Source organism: Zingiber officinale, chromosome 5B, assembly GCF_018446385.1.
Source record: "Zingiber officinale cultivar Zhangliang chromosome 5B, Zo_v1.1, whole genome shotgun sequence".
Taxonomy (NCBI): Eukaryota; Viridiplantae; Streptophyta; class Magnoliopsida; order Zingiberales; family Zingiberaceae; genus Zingiber; species Zingiber officinale.
In genome coordinates, this window is record NC_055995.1 from 114,811,849 (window position 1) to 114,826,094 (window position 14,246).

Consider the following 14,246-nt stretch of genomic DNA (forward strand, 5'->3'; position numbering starts at 1 on the left):
ATTAGGCATATTTTTACAAAGATTTTATGAAGTCATATTTTCTACACTCCCTCAAGATGGCGAATAATTTATCATTTCAGCTTGATACCATATTTTGAAACACTAAGCTAGTTAACCCTATCTACAAGTTGTCCAAGTGTAGATATTTAAAGGGTACAAATCAACCCACTCTCTAATTGCTCCTTGATGAAATATCTGTCAATTTCAATTTGCTTTGTTTGATCATGCTGATTTCTGAGCTGTGCTAATTGCAGATTTATTATCATAATAAAATCTCATTAGATTGTCCCATTTGATCTTCAAGTCTTTTAAGAGGATCTTCAACCAAAATGATTAACACATATCTTGATTCATTGCTCGGAATTCTGCCTCTACACTAGACTGCACCACTGAATTTTGCTCCACATTGCTATGGTTAGTAGATAACAAGCCCATGCCTATTATAATAATAAACTAGGTGAAATTTAGCAATAAAAGCCTCGCCAATAGAATTTTATCACTAAATTCTAGTTTACGGTCTTTCGACTATATATAATATAAGAATATAGCACTTCTCGGAAGGGTTAAGAACTAAAAGAATGTGTGCTACTTGTATTAATCTCACAACTGTACACAATAAGTGCATTAAACACTAGCTATAGTTTGACCAACTAAAATTGAGTGCAGGATCAAGATATCAACATGAATTTTCATTTTCTCAAAATATAAGTGCTTGGTTGTTTTGTCCTTAATGTTCTCAAACAGTCATGCAAAGTTAAATCATTTAACGAGGCGGACCAAATATTTGCTTTCTTTGTACACACTTTGGAGTGATAGTCAATGCTTGATATGAAGAGGTATGCTATGATTAGGTACGATTTGACCCATCATCATAATCGCATAATCCTGCCCCAAGTGCGAAGGCAGTCAAGTGTTTCTCAAGTACATCGACCTCGAAGTCTATTGCAGTTGTTCTAAAAAAATGTTGAAGGCATTGATAACAATGGCATTAATACATTAGTATGAACTAAAAACAACCATAATGCTTGATTTTGACTATCATTAACTATCAACTTATATTAAAATGAAATGTTCATGTCTCATATAAATAACACCCAAATACCATACTTTATAATGACATAATCAACAAAGATCTTACAATTTCATCGTATAAATGTAACCTGACTATAATCACTTATAAAATAGGATGACAAAGATGTGCAAGAGAATGACTAAAATACAACATGCCAAACACAAGATAATAAGCAAATCGAGGTTCTTTGTGAGGTTGGTTTGTCTAGTCATCCTTAAACATGCTAACATAGCTTTAGTTTGATTTTTAGATTAGCTTAATTAATACATAACTCCACACCCAACCCTACAATGAGTTCAAACTTACATCCTATATGCTTAGATTAAACATTAAATGTCCATCCACACTCATTTATTTGATATTTATTTGAGTGCCACATTCTTTTGATTTCTATCATGCACTACACATGTTTCGGTGGTTTAGAATTGATGGTTCGACAGTTCCTAGCAAGTCAATTCTTAACCTTAATCATCTAAGATGGTTACGATTCACTGTTCGAAATTACTGGTTCCAATTCGCCATGGTTCAATATTATTATAGTAAAAATAAAATAAAATTGTAAATTCATAAAAGTTAATAATAAAAGTGCTTGCACTTGTTTAAGTTACCTATGTATCCCCTTAGGGTATAGGAGAATGAAAGCCCACATAGTTCTCTTACTTTTTTACCCTTTTATCTTAAGAAGTGATATTGCTACTCACTTCTGTTTCCCGTTTCTATAGTATTTGTTCCTTTTGGTATCAAATTCTTTGATTTCATCATCTAAAAATAGCATTCCTTTGATTTCATCATCTAAAAATAACATTCCTTGGAGACAAAGTTGATCGTTGTTTATCCAATATGTTACCTCCGATACTGAATGTCTGTTCCACATTGGACATGCTAAAATTTTTTTACGATAATTAAGAGGATGGGAAAGCTTTGAGTTTTATGTGATCATCACTTGAGGATATTGAAATCCGCTTTGATATATGCTTCACTAAAATTAAAAGAAGTCGTACAATAATTCTTAAGTTTCTATGTGAAATTTGAGGATTCTCATGGACATTTCATTCGTTCTTTTAATAAAGTTGTGTTTTTATAAGTTTTAAAATTACTACTAATAGTTTGTGTTTTAGAAATATAAGTTTGAATTCCATATTTCATACTATACTTTTTATAAATATCATATAAATAATTTTTAATATTATATACAATATTATTAGGTCCAAGAGAAGAAGAATCTTTAAATGGAATTAAAGCGTCATAATACAAAATTAATATTTTTTATAAAACTTCTAAATTTACATATAGGGTTTAAAGCAAATGTACCTAAATAATTTTGAGGAATATGACAAAAAATATTTTTCCCATTTTATTTTCATTGCTAATACATAATAAGATAAAGATTCATTGGTACTATGTTCATTTAAAACTAATACTATATTACAAAAATTCATTAAAACTAAATGAGAAGTTGAATAATAAAAATCGGAAAGTTGTTCGGTTGCATCTTAAATATTTTTAAAATTTAATAAATACTATAAATATTCTATTGGTGTGAAAATAAATAAATATTAGTATTATTAATAGTTTGTACAAAAAATGAACATAACGATTCTTTATATTGAAATGAATCTTGTAATAATTGATATGTTGAATTCTAACGTGTTGGTACATCACGTGGAAATTTTTAGGTCTTATTCATTATTTTTACAAAATTTATCCTATTGTTTCATTATAGATGGATATGACCATAAATAGGAAATAACAGTTCTAATTGGTTTAATATGATTTTCTAAAATTTTTAATCCATCTTGAACATGTAAATTTAAAATATGACATACGTAATGAATGTGAAAAAAAATAAATCACCAAGAATAGGTTGACATATAAATTTTAGTTCATCAATTCTAGCGGTATTAGAATTTTCATTATCAAATGATATTGAAAATATTTTATGAGTTAATCCATATTCTTCTAAAATTAAACATAATAATTATGAGATATGATGAGCAGTATGCGATTTATCAAAAACTCTATAAGCTAATAATTTTTTTTAGATATCCTAGGAGTTATCAACCCAATGACAATTCACACCCATATATGAATGTATTTGCCAATGGTTACTCCAAATATTAGAACATAAAGAAATTTTATTATTTAATTTATTAAATTATTCATTTAATTTTTTTTCCTCTTGTTTTACTAATTTTTTAATTTTTTTTTGAAGTGTAGTTCTAGGACACGCTTAGTAGATGATTACAAGATTTTTTATAAAATTTCAAAAGCGCATTTAGATTTAAAACTCAATGAAAGATGTTCTATGAAAACAAATTTAACTAATGATTCTTTTAATTTATTATCGGAATATAAAAATAAACCAAAATCAGTACTTTCACTAATGAAAAATCTAGATAATTATACTTGAGAACGGTCAATTCCATATTCCATCGGGTGCTTCATTTCTACGTGACGTTTCAACGTCCCATAACTGTCGTCAGCTTGAAATTTGTAGGAAGTATTGCAGTGCTTATATTTTACACGTAATTTTCTCGACGGAAGAGTGACATTCTCAAAATGTTTAATAAAAATAGAAAATTTTAAAGGAGGAGCTTCTCGAACCTTAGAAGTAATTGCATCGGTAGTTGTGTTTCAGATGTTGAAAGTTGCTCGGTCTCATCATCGGTAGATTGAATCATGTTGAGTTCCTCCTTTGGATTCACTATTTCCTTACCTCTCCGAGATCGAGATGATGAACCTCCTCGGCCTCCTTCCATTGTAGTGGGAAGTGGGAGTTGAATGCGTGTAGAATTGTAGTGGAATGCGTCTAGAGATTGCGGAATTGAGAATGAGAGTAGAGAAGATGGTGTGGAAATAATGAAATGAACTATCTATTTATAGAGTTTGGAGAGTAACGAACACTAAATCGTAGCCATTGATATAAAACGGTCAAATGATCTCAACTGTTGAAAAAATACAAACTCCCCATCCCAACAGCTAGAACCGGTGAACCAGCGGTTAATTGACAGGCTGAATCGGTGGTTAATCGCTGGTTTGGTGGTTAACCGCTAGTTCGGCGATTTTTATCGGGTCGTAACCCACCCGATAGGGTGGTGGTCATGTTTGAAAAATAAAAATAGTGACATTAAAATTTGAAAAAGAAGAATAGTGACCTTCATATCACTATCTAGGAGCTAGTTCTGAGATTGTAAATATAAATGGTCATGTTTGCGGTGTTGTAATACCATAATTTGCATAGGTAGGGAGTACTACCTAGGGTTGGATGACCTGTATTAATTTTCCAGTGTACATGATATCAAAACAATCAATTCACACGATCTCCTATGTGTTAAATGCCTCTTAATGATGTTGTCCATTGTGTTGCAAATTGTACCTTACGGTTTTACATAGGCAACTCACTTCCAACAATTGAAGTGGAGAGTTGTGGTGATTTGCATAGGCAAAATTGATTGGTGTGCTCATCGATTGACAAGTGAGATAGCTAGGACACTAAAGCAGAGCTTTGCACAATAGACATAGAGAGGATGAGAGACTAAGGGAGAGAAGAGAGACCACGAGAGAAAAGAGAGGAAAGAGAATGTACAAGAACTCAAGAAGGAGAACTAAGAGAATAGTACCATTGAGAGAGTAAGATTGATGGGCAATAGGTGACTAATGATGGGCGGGTAATGGGGGCACAATGTAAGACAAGCGAGATAGAGCAATTAGGAGAAAAGGAGGGGAATATGCGGAGAGAAACGAGGTAGAAATTTAAAACCATTCTTGACCTTGCGAAAGTATTAGTAGTCAAACTTAATACGATTGAATCGTAGTATTATTATGCAAGTTTAGTTTAATTTTAAGATACTCAAAATAAATCCAAATCGATTGAGCTTGAATTGAACCTACCTTATCCTAACCACCATGTCTACTTAATCGACTTCATCTAACCCTAGATCCACTTTCACTCGACTCGAAAAGTCAAAATAATTGTTTGATTTAGCTTAATTAGTGAACTAAATATTTTTTAAAAGAAATTAAAATGCAGAAATTTAAATAGGATAAAATTTAGTATCTTACATTGGAGAAGATTTATTTCGTGATCTAAATTTTGTGATTAAGTTAGAAACCAAGATATTGTGCAAGTAAACTACAAGAAAATTAGGATTCGATAAGATCATGTCGAGCTTCTTCACAACTTTTGTGTCTTCTCTCAGCTTTTGTTTGGGTGTTCAGGAACAACTAGAGTTCGATATTGTGCTTTAATTATATGAAAATTTAGTTGATCAAGTTAAAAAGATAACTCATTTTTTTCACTATTTTTATTTGTTTCATTAAAAAATCATTAAAGATACATGTGATCAAGTGTGTTATTTTTTTTTTCAAAAAAAGTTCTCTCCAATTCAACTTGAATGAATAAAAATATTTCAATTTGAATTTGATGTTTAAAAGAATTTCTAGTCCAAAGTTTTCAAATTTAGTTAAGTTGAATATGAGTTTGAGATTTGTATTTTTTTATATATATTTTATGCTTATAAAATTAAAGAAAATTTAACTACAAAATTTAAATCCAATTTAAATCTAAAATATAAAACTTTATATTCTAAAATATAAAAATAATGGTTTGGTTTGTCCACTCTAATAAAAGAACAAAGTGATATTTGATGCTCAAAGTTTACATCAAATCTTCATGAACACATTTCAAACATAATTACAAAAACTATTAAAATATACGTTCATGTCAATACAATTACATCTCTAATATTAAATCTCTTTGATGTCAAATTGTAATTCGATTGTAGAATCTGGAGCACGGAAGATTTAATTTTATCATTTTAATTCTATTATTATACCTACCAAGTTGAATAGATTTTTCGAGTAAATTAAATGCATTGAAAAAAGTATACAATTTACAAAGGACTAAAATTGAAAAATTAAAACTTAGAAACTATGGAGATTAAATTAATACATAATATAAAAAGAAACATGCATAAGCATCATATTGACTATTAAATAAACAATTTAATTATAATAGAAAGGTTGTTAAAAGTTACAATCTGCATTATAAAATTAATTATTTTATTATTAATAATTTAATTAAATTAGTGTTGAAACTATATTTACACGATATACTAGAGATTGAAACTCTGGTGGGTGGGGGATTTTAAACCTTGGACTCATCACCTTTGGCTCATGAGTTCATCTTCTTCTAGCACCGTGATCCCTCATGAGTTGTTTAAGCATGATTTGAATGTTATTTTCGGTAACACTTGGCATCAAGCAGAGTCACATGGATCCATATTGCCTTATAGCCAGCTTACGGAGTGACCTCTAATTAGTCTTATGTTATCACTATAGACTACAATCTCTTCTTTGCAAGATACTAAGTTTTTTTGTCTTGTTTTTATGTGTGTGCTACATCCTGCACAATGCCTCCTTTTTGAGTGTCATCTCTCTATCTGTGGTTGCTTCACTACATCTCTTTGAGATCTCAACATGTGTTTGCATACTGAATCTGCAACCAACAACAACTAGCCCTGTCACAAGTAGTAAAGGATCCTCCTGTGATATTTGCCCTTCTTTGTGTTGTTTAGCAGTAACATCAATTTTCTGACCTAGAAATGTCAGTTTACAACCTGAAAATATTCTTATTTGTGAAAAATCATATAAAATACTAAAATTGAAATTTTTGAAAGCTAAACTTGTTTTACGTTCAGAAGATAAATTATGTTATATATTTACTAAATTAGAAATATAGATAAAAATAAGAGAGGTATGCACTTAAAATATTGACTTGGGCAATACTGATGAAGAGTCCTACTATTATTATGTTGTTTTAAAAAAGAAAAAACTATTTAAAAATTACAATTCAAAAAAGAAAAATTTAAAATAATATAGTTACTTGTGTTGCGACAATTAGAAAAGCAATAAGTTGTTATCCTTTAATTGTAGATGTTGGTTTATATCAAAGATCTATTCTATGCCCATATATATATTTTGTTTGTTTCTCTTTTTCACTAGATTAATTTAGTTTATTAGATGTTATCTCTTAGTATTTAATTTGAAATTATGGTAAAGTTGTAACTTACATTATGTATAGAAACTTTAGAAACTAGAGTTAAGTAGAACTAACATTGAATGTATGAAATATATTTTAAATGATTAGTGGAAAATAGTTAAGATGGACAAAATATTCCTATAATGACTTAAATATGTTTGATATATTACATTAATAACAACCACCAAGCTTTATTCTATTAGGTGGGGTCAGCAATATGGATTCTTCTACGCTATTGTACTCTATCCTTACTATATCATCATTTATACAACAATAACAACCAAACCTTATCCTACTAGGTGGGGTCGACTACTATATTATCATCTATATTTAAATAAATTTTATCTTATTTTATTATTTCTAACCAAATCTTTTTTTGTCTTCCTCGTTTGATGTGCATATTTGTCATAGTTTCACATCGTCTAATTGAAGCATTTATTGATCGTCTAAGTACATGTCCATACCATTTTAAATGTCTCCTGAAGTTTTTCCTGTGAAACTCGGACTCTCTAATTTTCTCATATCTTCTTATTCATCCGTCACCTTAACATTCTTATCTATTACTTTCTTATTTTCTTCTCATGTGCTTGAGTAGCTCAACATTTTTAGTTCCATATAACATAGCAAGTTTAACCTCCATTTTATAAAACTTCCCTTTAAATTTTAAAAGTACTTTACAGTCAAAGAGCACCCAACGCTCTTTTTTATTTCAACCATCCTACTTGTTTTCTATGTAAGACATCTCTCTCAATCCCTCCATCCTTTGTAAAAATGATCCTAAATATTTAAAGTTCTTAGTTATAAATAACTCGTCATCTCTTTTCTTAACAATTATCTCATTACGTCTAATATTGTTAAAATTAAATTTCATATATTCTGTCTTTACTCAACTAAGCTTAAAACTTTTCACTTCCAACGTTTTCTATCAAGATTGGAGTTTAAGATTTATTCTTTCACGTGCTTTATCTACTAAAACAATATTATCTGCAATCGGGATGTACCATGGTATTGTGTCTTGGATGTGTTCACTAAGTTGGTTCATAATTAGTGTAAAAAGATCGAGACTTGGAGCTGATCCTTGATGTAATACTTTTATAGGAAATGCTTCGATTAATCAGAAGCCTTTACTCTTGTCATTATATTCTCATACATATTCTTAATTAGTTTAATATACACTATGCTAATACCTTTCTTTTCTAAAATTCTCCATATAATTTTTTTGGACTATATTATGAGCTTTTTCTATGTTTATGAATACCAAGTGTAAATTTTACTTTTATTCCCGATACTTTTCAATTAGTTGTGAGAAGATATATAGTTTTTATTGTTGACCTTTCATGCATGAATTCAAATTGATTTTTATGCATGAATTCAAATTGATTTTTGATCACGTGGTCTCCTTTAGTTTTTTTTTTTCTATTACTTTTATTTTAAATTTCATAATATGACTTATTAGTTTAATACCCCTATAGTTTGCAGAATTTTGTGCCCTTATAGTTTGATATATTATTCAACAAAAATATATTGATGAGAGTTTGTTTTGATTAAAATGAAGATGAGTTTTTGGGGATTGTTCACCACCATGTGTCTCTTATGGTCTAAGAAAAATTTAATAAGACTGGTTTTATTAATCTAATCTTAAAGAATTTTAGTGCTGGCTTATTTAAGCTACAATAAATTGGAATTGTTGCAAACAAAAATCAATTGATTGTATTTTTCATAGGTGGTGAAATATTGGGCTGAGAAAGGGGTCCGGGGCTTTACAATTTTCAAATACAAATTGAAGAGGCTTGAAGGACAACCTCTTTTAACAACTAGCCAGGTTTCACAACTTTTCCCTTAGTACTAACAATACAGTTGACTTTTTTTTGCTTGATATTGGGGATTAATATTTAGATGAGATTAATTGCATAGTTTGACTTCTTATGGTATTTGCCTCCACTTTTAAGTTTGGCAAATTTCTTTGGTAACTTGTTGCATGTATATATCTTAATCGCAACCTTTTCTGTCTTTTCTCTAGAATACCTTTCAAACAAACAAAACAATATATTGACTTTCCTTGATGACATAATTCTCAGACTGGAGTAGATTATCATGATATTAAGTTATTATATGTGCTACTTGCACCAATTAATGTACCCAAGGTTTAAAATATTGTTTAATGATGAAGTTTCAAACCATGGCTTGAATGCATGTTTTTTCTAGGTGGTATCATGCCTGTATCATCCATTTGTGCTTCTTTTTCTTTCCTTTTTCTTATTTACTCGTGTTGGTAGATGCAATTTAAGGATGATACATGGAAAGAAAATCTATCCAAGGAAATGAGAGAAGTTGAATTTTTTTCCCTCTAAATCCAAATATATTGCACAACTCTAACTTAAAAATATTCTTCAATATTCTACACTATCCTTATTAATTCTTGATTTTATATGTTAGGATAGGCTCTTTCTTGGTTAATACCTATTTAACACAAGTTAGATTCACGACCCAATTATCCTTTTTTTGCTTTGCTATGATAGCTCATTATCCTAATCATTTTGTGGGGTTATGCTCACACCTAAACTTGGCATGTACTAGAGGGGTCTCATTCCAATGCCGAACTATGTTAGAATTAATATATAATAGTCAACATTTGTGAGGTATTTTCCTTTGTGTTACATGGACTAGAATATGATTATTTGATATGAATATGAATCCAAGTATTAGACATGTGATTTTTAAAAGTTGGATATGAGGTCTTGTTCAAAAATTGTCCTATTTAGGAATAGGATATACATAGGACAATAAGGAAATAAAAAAAATATGTTTGTAATGGGAAAAATTAGATTGTCACCAAGGTAATTCTTGTTACTTTATCCTATTAATCAGCATAAATAACTCTAGTGCCAATCCATGCACTATGGGTATTTTCATTTCAAGTCCACAACTCTCATTAACTGCTTTAAATATATTTTGAAAATCAGTTTCTTGCAAATGTACTCAATTCTAATTTTTTTTAAGGATTTGTTTAGCAAGTTTCCTAACTGATTGTTGCCACTGAGAATGAGGTGTTGATCTCATTGGATTACCTTTAGATGAATTAGCAATCGATCTTTATGTATTTTATTCCATTACTAAATAAAACTGATAAATAAGTTGATGATCTCATTGTATTATGTTTTCTCTCAGATAAACTAACGACCTCTATGCTGTGAATTGTAGCAAGCATCGGATTAGTGGCTATGTACATTAACATGGTTGTCGTAGTAGTTCATTGACTTAATTGGAACATGTCTCAACTTAATCATCAATTGTGTAACCTCAATATACTTACATTTTGTTATAGCCCTATACTTATAATCATCTCTATCATCTCTAGGAGAACCAGCATTTTCCATTTTAATTCTTGTGGGTCCACATAGGCGAAATTTTTTATTACACTTGCCACCAACACATAGGAAGGTTCGAAATCCTACTATGAGTAAATACTTAAACATGAGCTCATCCTTAGTCCTCAAGCTCATCCTTCGTATTCAAGTTCTACTATTTGTGAGTTTGTCCGTTGTTTGTAAGTTCATTTGTGAGTTTATTCTTCATCTGTGAGTGCATCCACAAGTTCATATGCGAGTTTATTGGTTGTTTTCTAGTTTGCCTACCAATTCATCTATTGCTTGCAATTTTACTTGTGTTAGAGATCTAACTCCCCCTTTATAAGACATCCTTGAAATAATTATATTTTCCTCTTGATATGTTTATCATTGTGGTAATCCAGTGCTTTAAGTTTGTTCCTCCGTAGTTTGGTGCTACATCAATTGACATTAGAGCTGGAGCTTCATCGTTGAGCCATAATACTAGTTCTTCCATCCCCTACATTGTATTGTCCTTTCTCACCTTTACACCCACAGACTTCTCCATTACCTACACCAATTGCAAAGAAAAAAGATTACCGTGCTCCATCTCCTTGTTGCACACCCTTATCCCATGTCTTTCCTTTCTCGGCCATCTTCTCCATTTTCCACTATCTTTGGCCTCTAGTCTCGTTCAATAGATGACGATCCTATCTTTGATTGTCCTCATCACCTAATGGCGGCCACAACATAACTTGTCCCTTGATTTCCTCCTTGACATTGTTCAATGATATCACCACTACCCTTAGTACCTTTGCCCAATGACATTATGCTCCCATGCACTGTCGTTGATGGTTGCATGATTGTTGCCTCTTAAAATGGTCTCACAACCACCGCACACTTCAAGGCCAACGAAGTGTCCACTGAGGCAGCCCTTGGCTTCTATTTCCTACTCTCTACTTTGGCGACAATGCTCTACAAGAATGATCTACTCCAATGACTCCTGTCTGATCCACTCTAAGAATAGTTGTGTTGCCTTGCGTTGTAGCTATTCTAATCCCTCGATGCCCACAACACGCGTGAATTACATACCTTTGTCCATAGAATCCTCTACAGCAGCTTAACTTTTAGTTATATTAAGAATTGTGAACTTTGTGTTATATTAAGAGTTGTGCTTAAGATAACTTGTCTACTGCAACGTCTACGTCTTGGCAAGGACCGTTGTATCTTCATGAGAATGAAGGTGTAACATTAAATATATAAGAGTTCTCACATCATAGGTTGGGTGATAACAAGCATTATAGGAAAATTAATTGTTTAATCAATTATTCAACCTAATATTGAAAATAAAAATAAAATCTAATGTCGAGGGTAAGAATTCTGGTTCCCTTATATAAAAACAAATGAGACGTACAAAATTGTACGAATTATTGGGCCATTAAGTTAATGAGTTATACCATGAAATTTTAGTAAAGAATAATAGAAAAAAGACCAAGGAAGGAGATCATGGTGATCGAAAATTAATTTTTATTCATGCTTAAAATGTCAACAATAGAAGTTATACATCTTTCAGACAACTTATTGAAAAGTATGAGAACAAAAGTAAGAGGTTGGCCTAGAAAACATTTATGACAGAGTTTTGAGGGAAATTACGTGGAGAATTGTAAAAAAGAAAGGTGTTTGTGAAGCGTATATTGAAATAATTAAGGATATATATATGAAGATGTAATGACAAAAGTGAAGACTCGAGGCGGATTATCCGAAGCTTTTCTTACTTCAAAGATTAGCTCTAGCTCCTTATCTTTTTACATCATGGATGAACTTGGTAGACATTTCAAGGACAAGTTACCATGATGCATGCTGTTTATATATAATATTATTTTGGTAGATGAGACATGTGAAAAAGTAAATACTAAGCTTGAATCTTGATAGGAAACACTGTAATTTGAAAGTGAAAGGTTTTAGGCTTAGTAGAGTAAAAATAGAATATATAAAATATAAGTTTAGTAATATTAGACATAATAAGAAAATTGTTAAGATAGAGGATAACGATCTGATAGCTTTAAGTATTTATGATTGTTTTTAAAAGATGGAGGAGTTGAGAGATATCTTACATAGAATACAAGTAGTCTGATTGAAATGGAAGAGAGAGTTAGATTTTCTTTGTGATTATAAATTATTTCTAAAACTTAAAGGGAAATTTTAGAAAATGATGGTTAGACTTGCTATAGTATATGGAGTTAATGTTAGGCATTACTCGAGCACATGAACATTAGATGGGAGTCGTAGAGATAAAGATCTTAAGGTGACTGTGAGGATATACGAGGATGCCCCAGATAAGAAATTAGAACATTGGAGAGAAAATCAGGGTTGCATCTATTGAGGGGAATTTTCAAGACGACTAATAAATTCTCAAATTAGGTGATGTGAAATTAGTGCAAATGCGCACATTAAACAAGTAAAAGGCAGATGAAAGAATATTTAGTTAGCAACGATAAAATATGATAAAATTTATATAAATATAAATGATGATATAATAAGGGATAAAATCCAACGGTGCAAAAGGATCTATATAGCCAACTCCATTTAGTTGGATAAGACTTGGTTATTGTTGTTGTTGCTGCTTAAAGAAAGCTCCTTAGCACTTGACTCTAGGAAAATTCATTTATGACATTTTAGGAGAGCTCTCTAATGAATCCCCAACTTTAATAGAATTATATAATAACATTTTAGATGAATCCTCCACTAGCATCTTAGATGAAGCTCATGATATAATTGTAAAGAACCATCTATTGACTTTATCTCTTTAGAAAACAATCAACTTCTTGTTGTTCATAACCTATGCTTCGTTGTTATTGAGAAGGTAGCTGAACGAACAATTAAAGACCTAAGCCACATGGGAATATTAACATAATATCAACTAATTTTAGTAGTTGAACTCAGTGGTTGCTAACAAGAAGTTGATCTTATTTGATGATATTTTGAGAATAAATTAGAAGAGGTGTTTGCTTATGTACTTTACAAAGAAGGTTAAAGGCATGTTATAAAAAATGAAGGTTGATGTTGCAAAGGTGCTTGAAGGTTAGGAAGGAGGATCCTAAATTTCAGTGCAATGTGGGTGGTGCTCTTTGGAGGAGATTGAAAGGTGTAGAAAAGAGAAAATCTCTCTATGTTATTATTAATATGTTTATATGTAAATATTTATATACATAAGGAGAGAAAAGAAAAATCAATCTTAATCCCTACAGTCAAGGGAATATAATCAAGGTCAATCTCAATCTCAATAATCAAGGGAATCCAAATCAATCATAATCCCTACAATCAAGGGAATCTTCGGAAGTATTCAACACTCTCCCTCAAGCTGGAGAATATAGATCATATGCACCAAGCTTGTTACATATGCAGTTAATTCGGGGACCTCTCAGTGACTTAGTGAATATATCTGTTAGTTGATCATGTGAATTGACAAAGCTAGAAGATATTTCTCCATATATGACTTTTTCTTTGACAAAGTGATAGTCAACCTCAATATGTTTTGTGCTCTCATGAAAAATTGGGTTCGAGGCGCTATGCATGACGGCCTGGTTGTCACATATAAGTGATACTTGTGTAACCTCTCCAAACCTTAGTTCCTGAAGCAACTGTTTTAGCCATATAAGCTCTTGACTGGCTATGACCATAGCTCGATATTCTGCCTCTGCACTAGATCTTGCTACAACATTCTACTTTTTGCTTTTTCAAGAAACAAACTTAGCTCCGACAAATATACAAAACCCAGAAGTGGATCTTCTATCAGTGGGAGATCCTG

At 31.1% G+C, this 14,246-nt stretch overlaps 1 protein-coding gene across 2 annotated transcripts in view; it reads left to right on the forward strand.

Moving 5' to 3' along the window:
- Positions 1-14,246, forward strand: part of LOC121985426 (histone-lysine N-methyltransferase, H3 lysine-9 specific SUVH4-like) — a 78,512-nt gene that overhangs the window by 39,188 nt on the left and 25,078 nt on the right. Inside the window, exon 9 of one of the 2 annotated variants that reach the window (XM_042538880.1) lies at positions 8,836-8,934. The exons of the other annotated variant lie outside the window; for it this stretch is intronic. Coding sequence (XP_042394814.1) covers positions 8,836-8,934 — 99 coding nt within the window. The remainder of the gene's footprint in view (positions 1-8,835; positions 8,935-14,246) is intronic. 2 annotated transcript variants of the gene reach the window in all.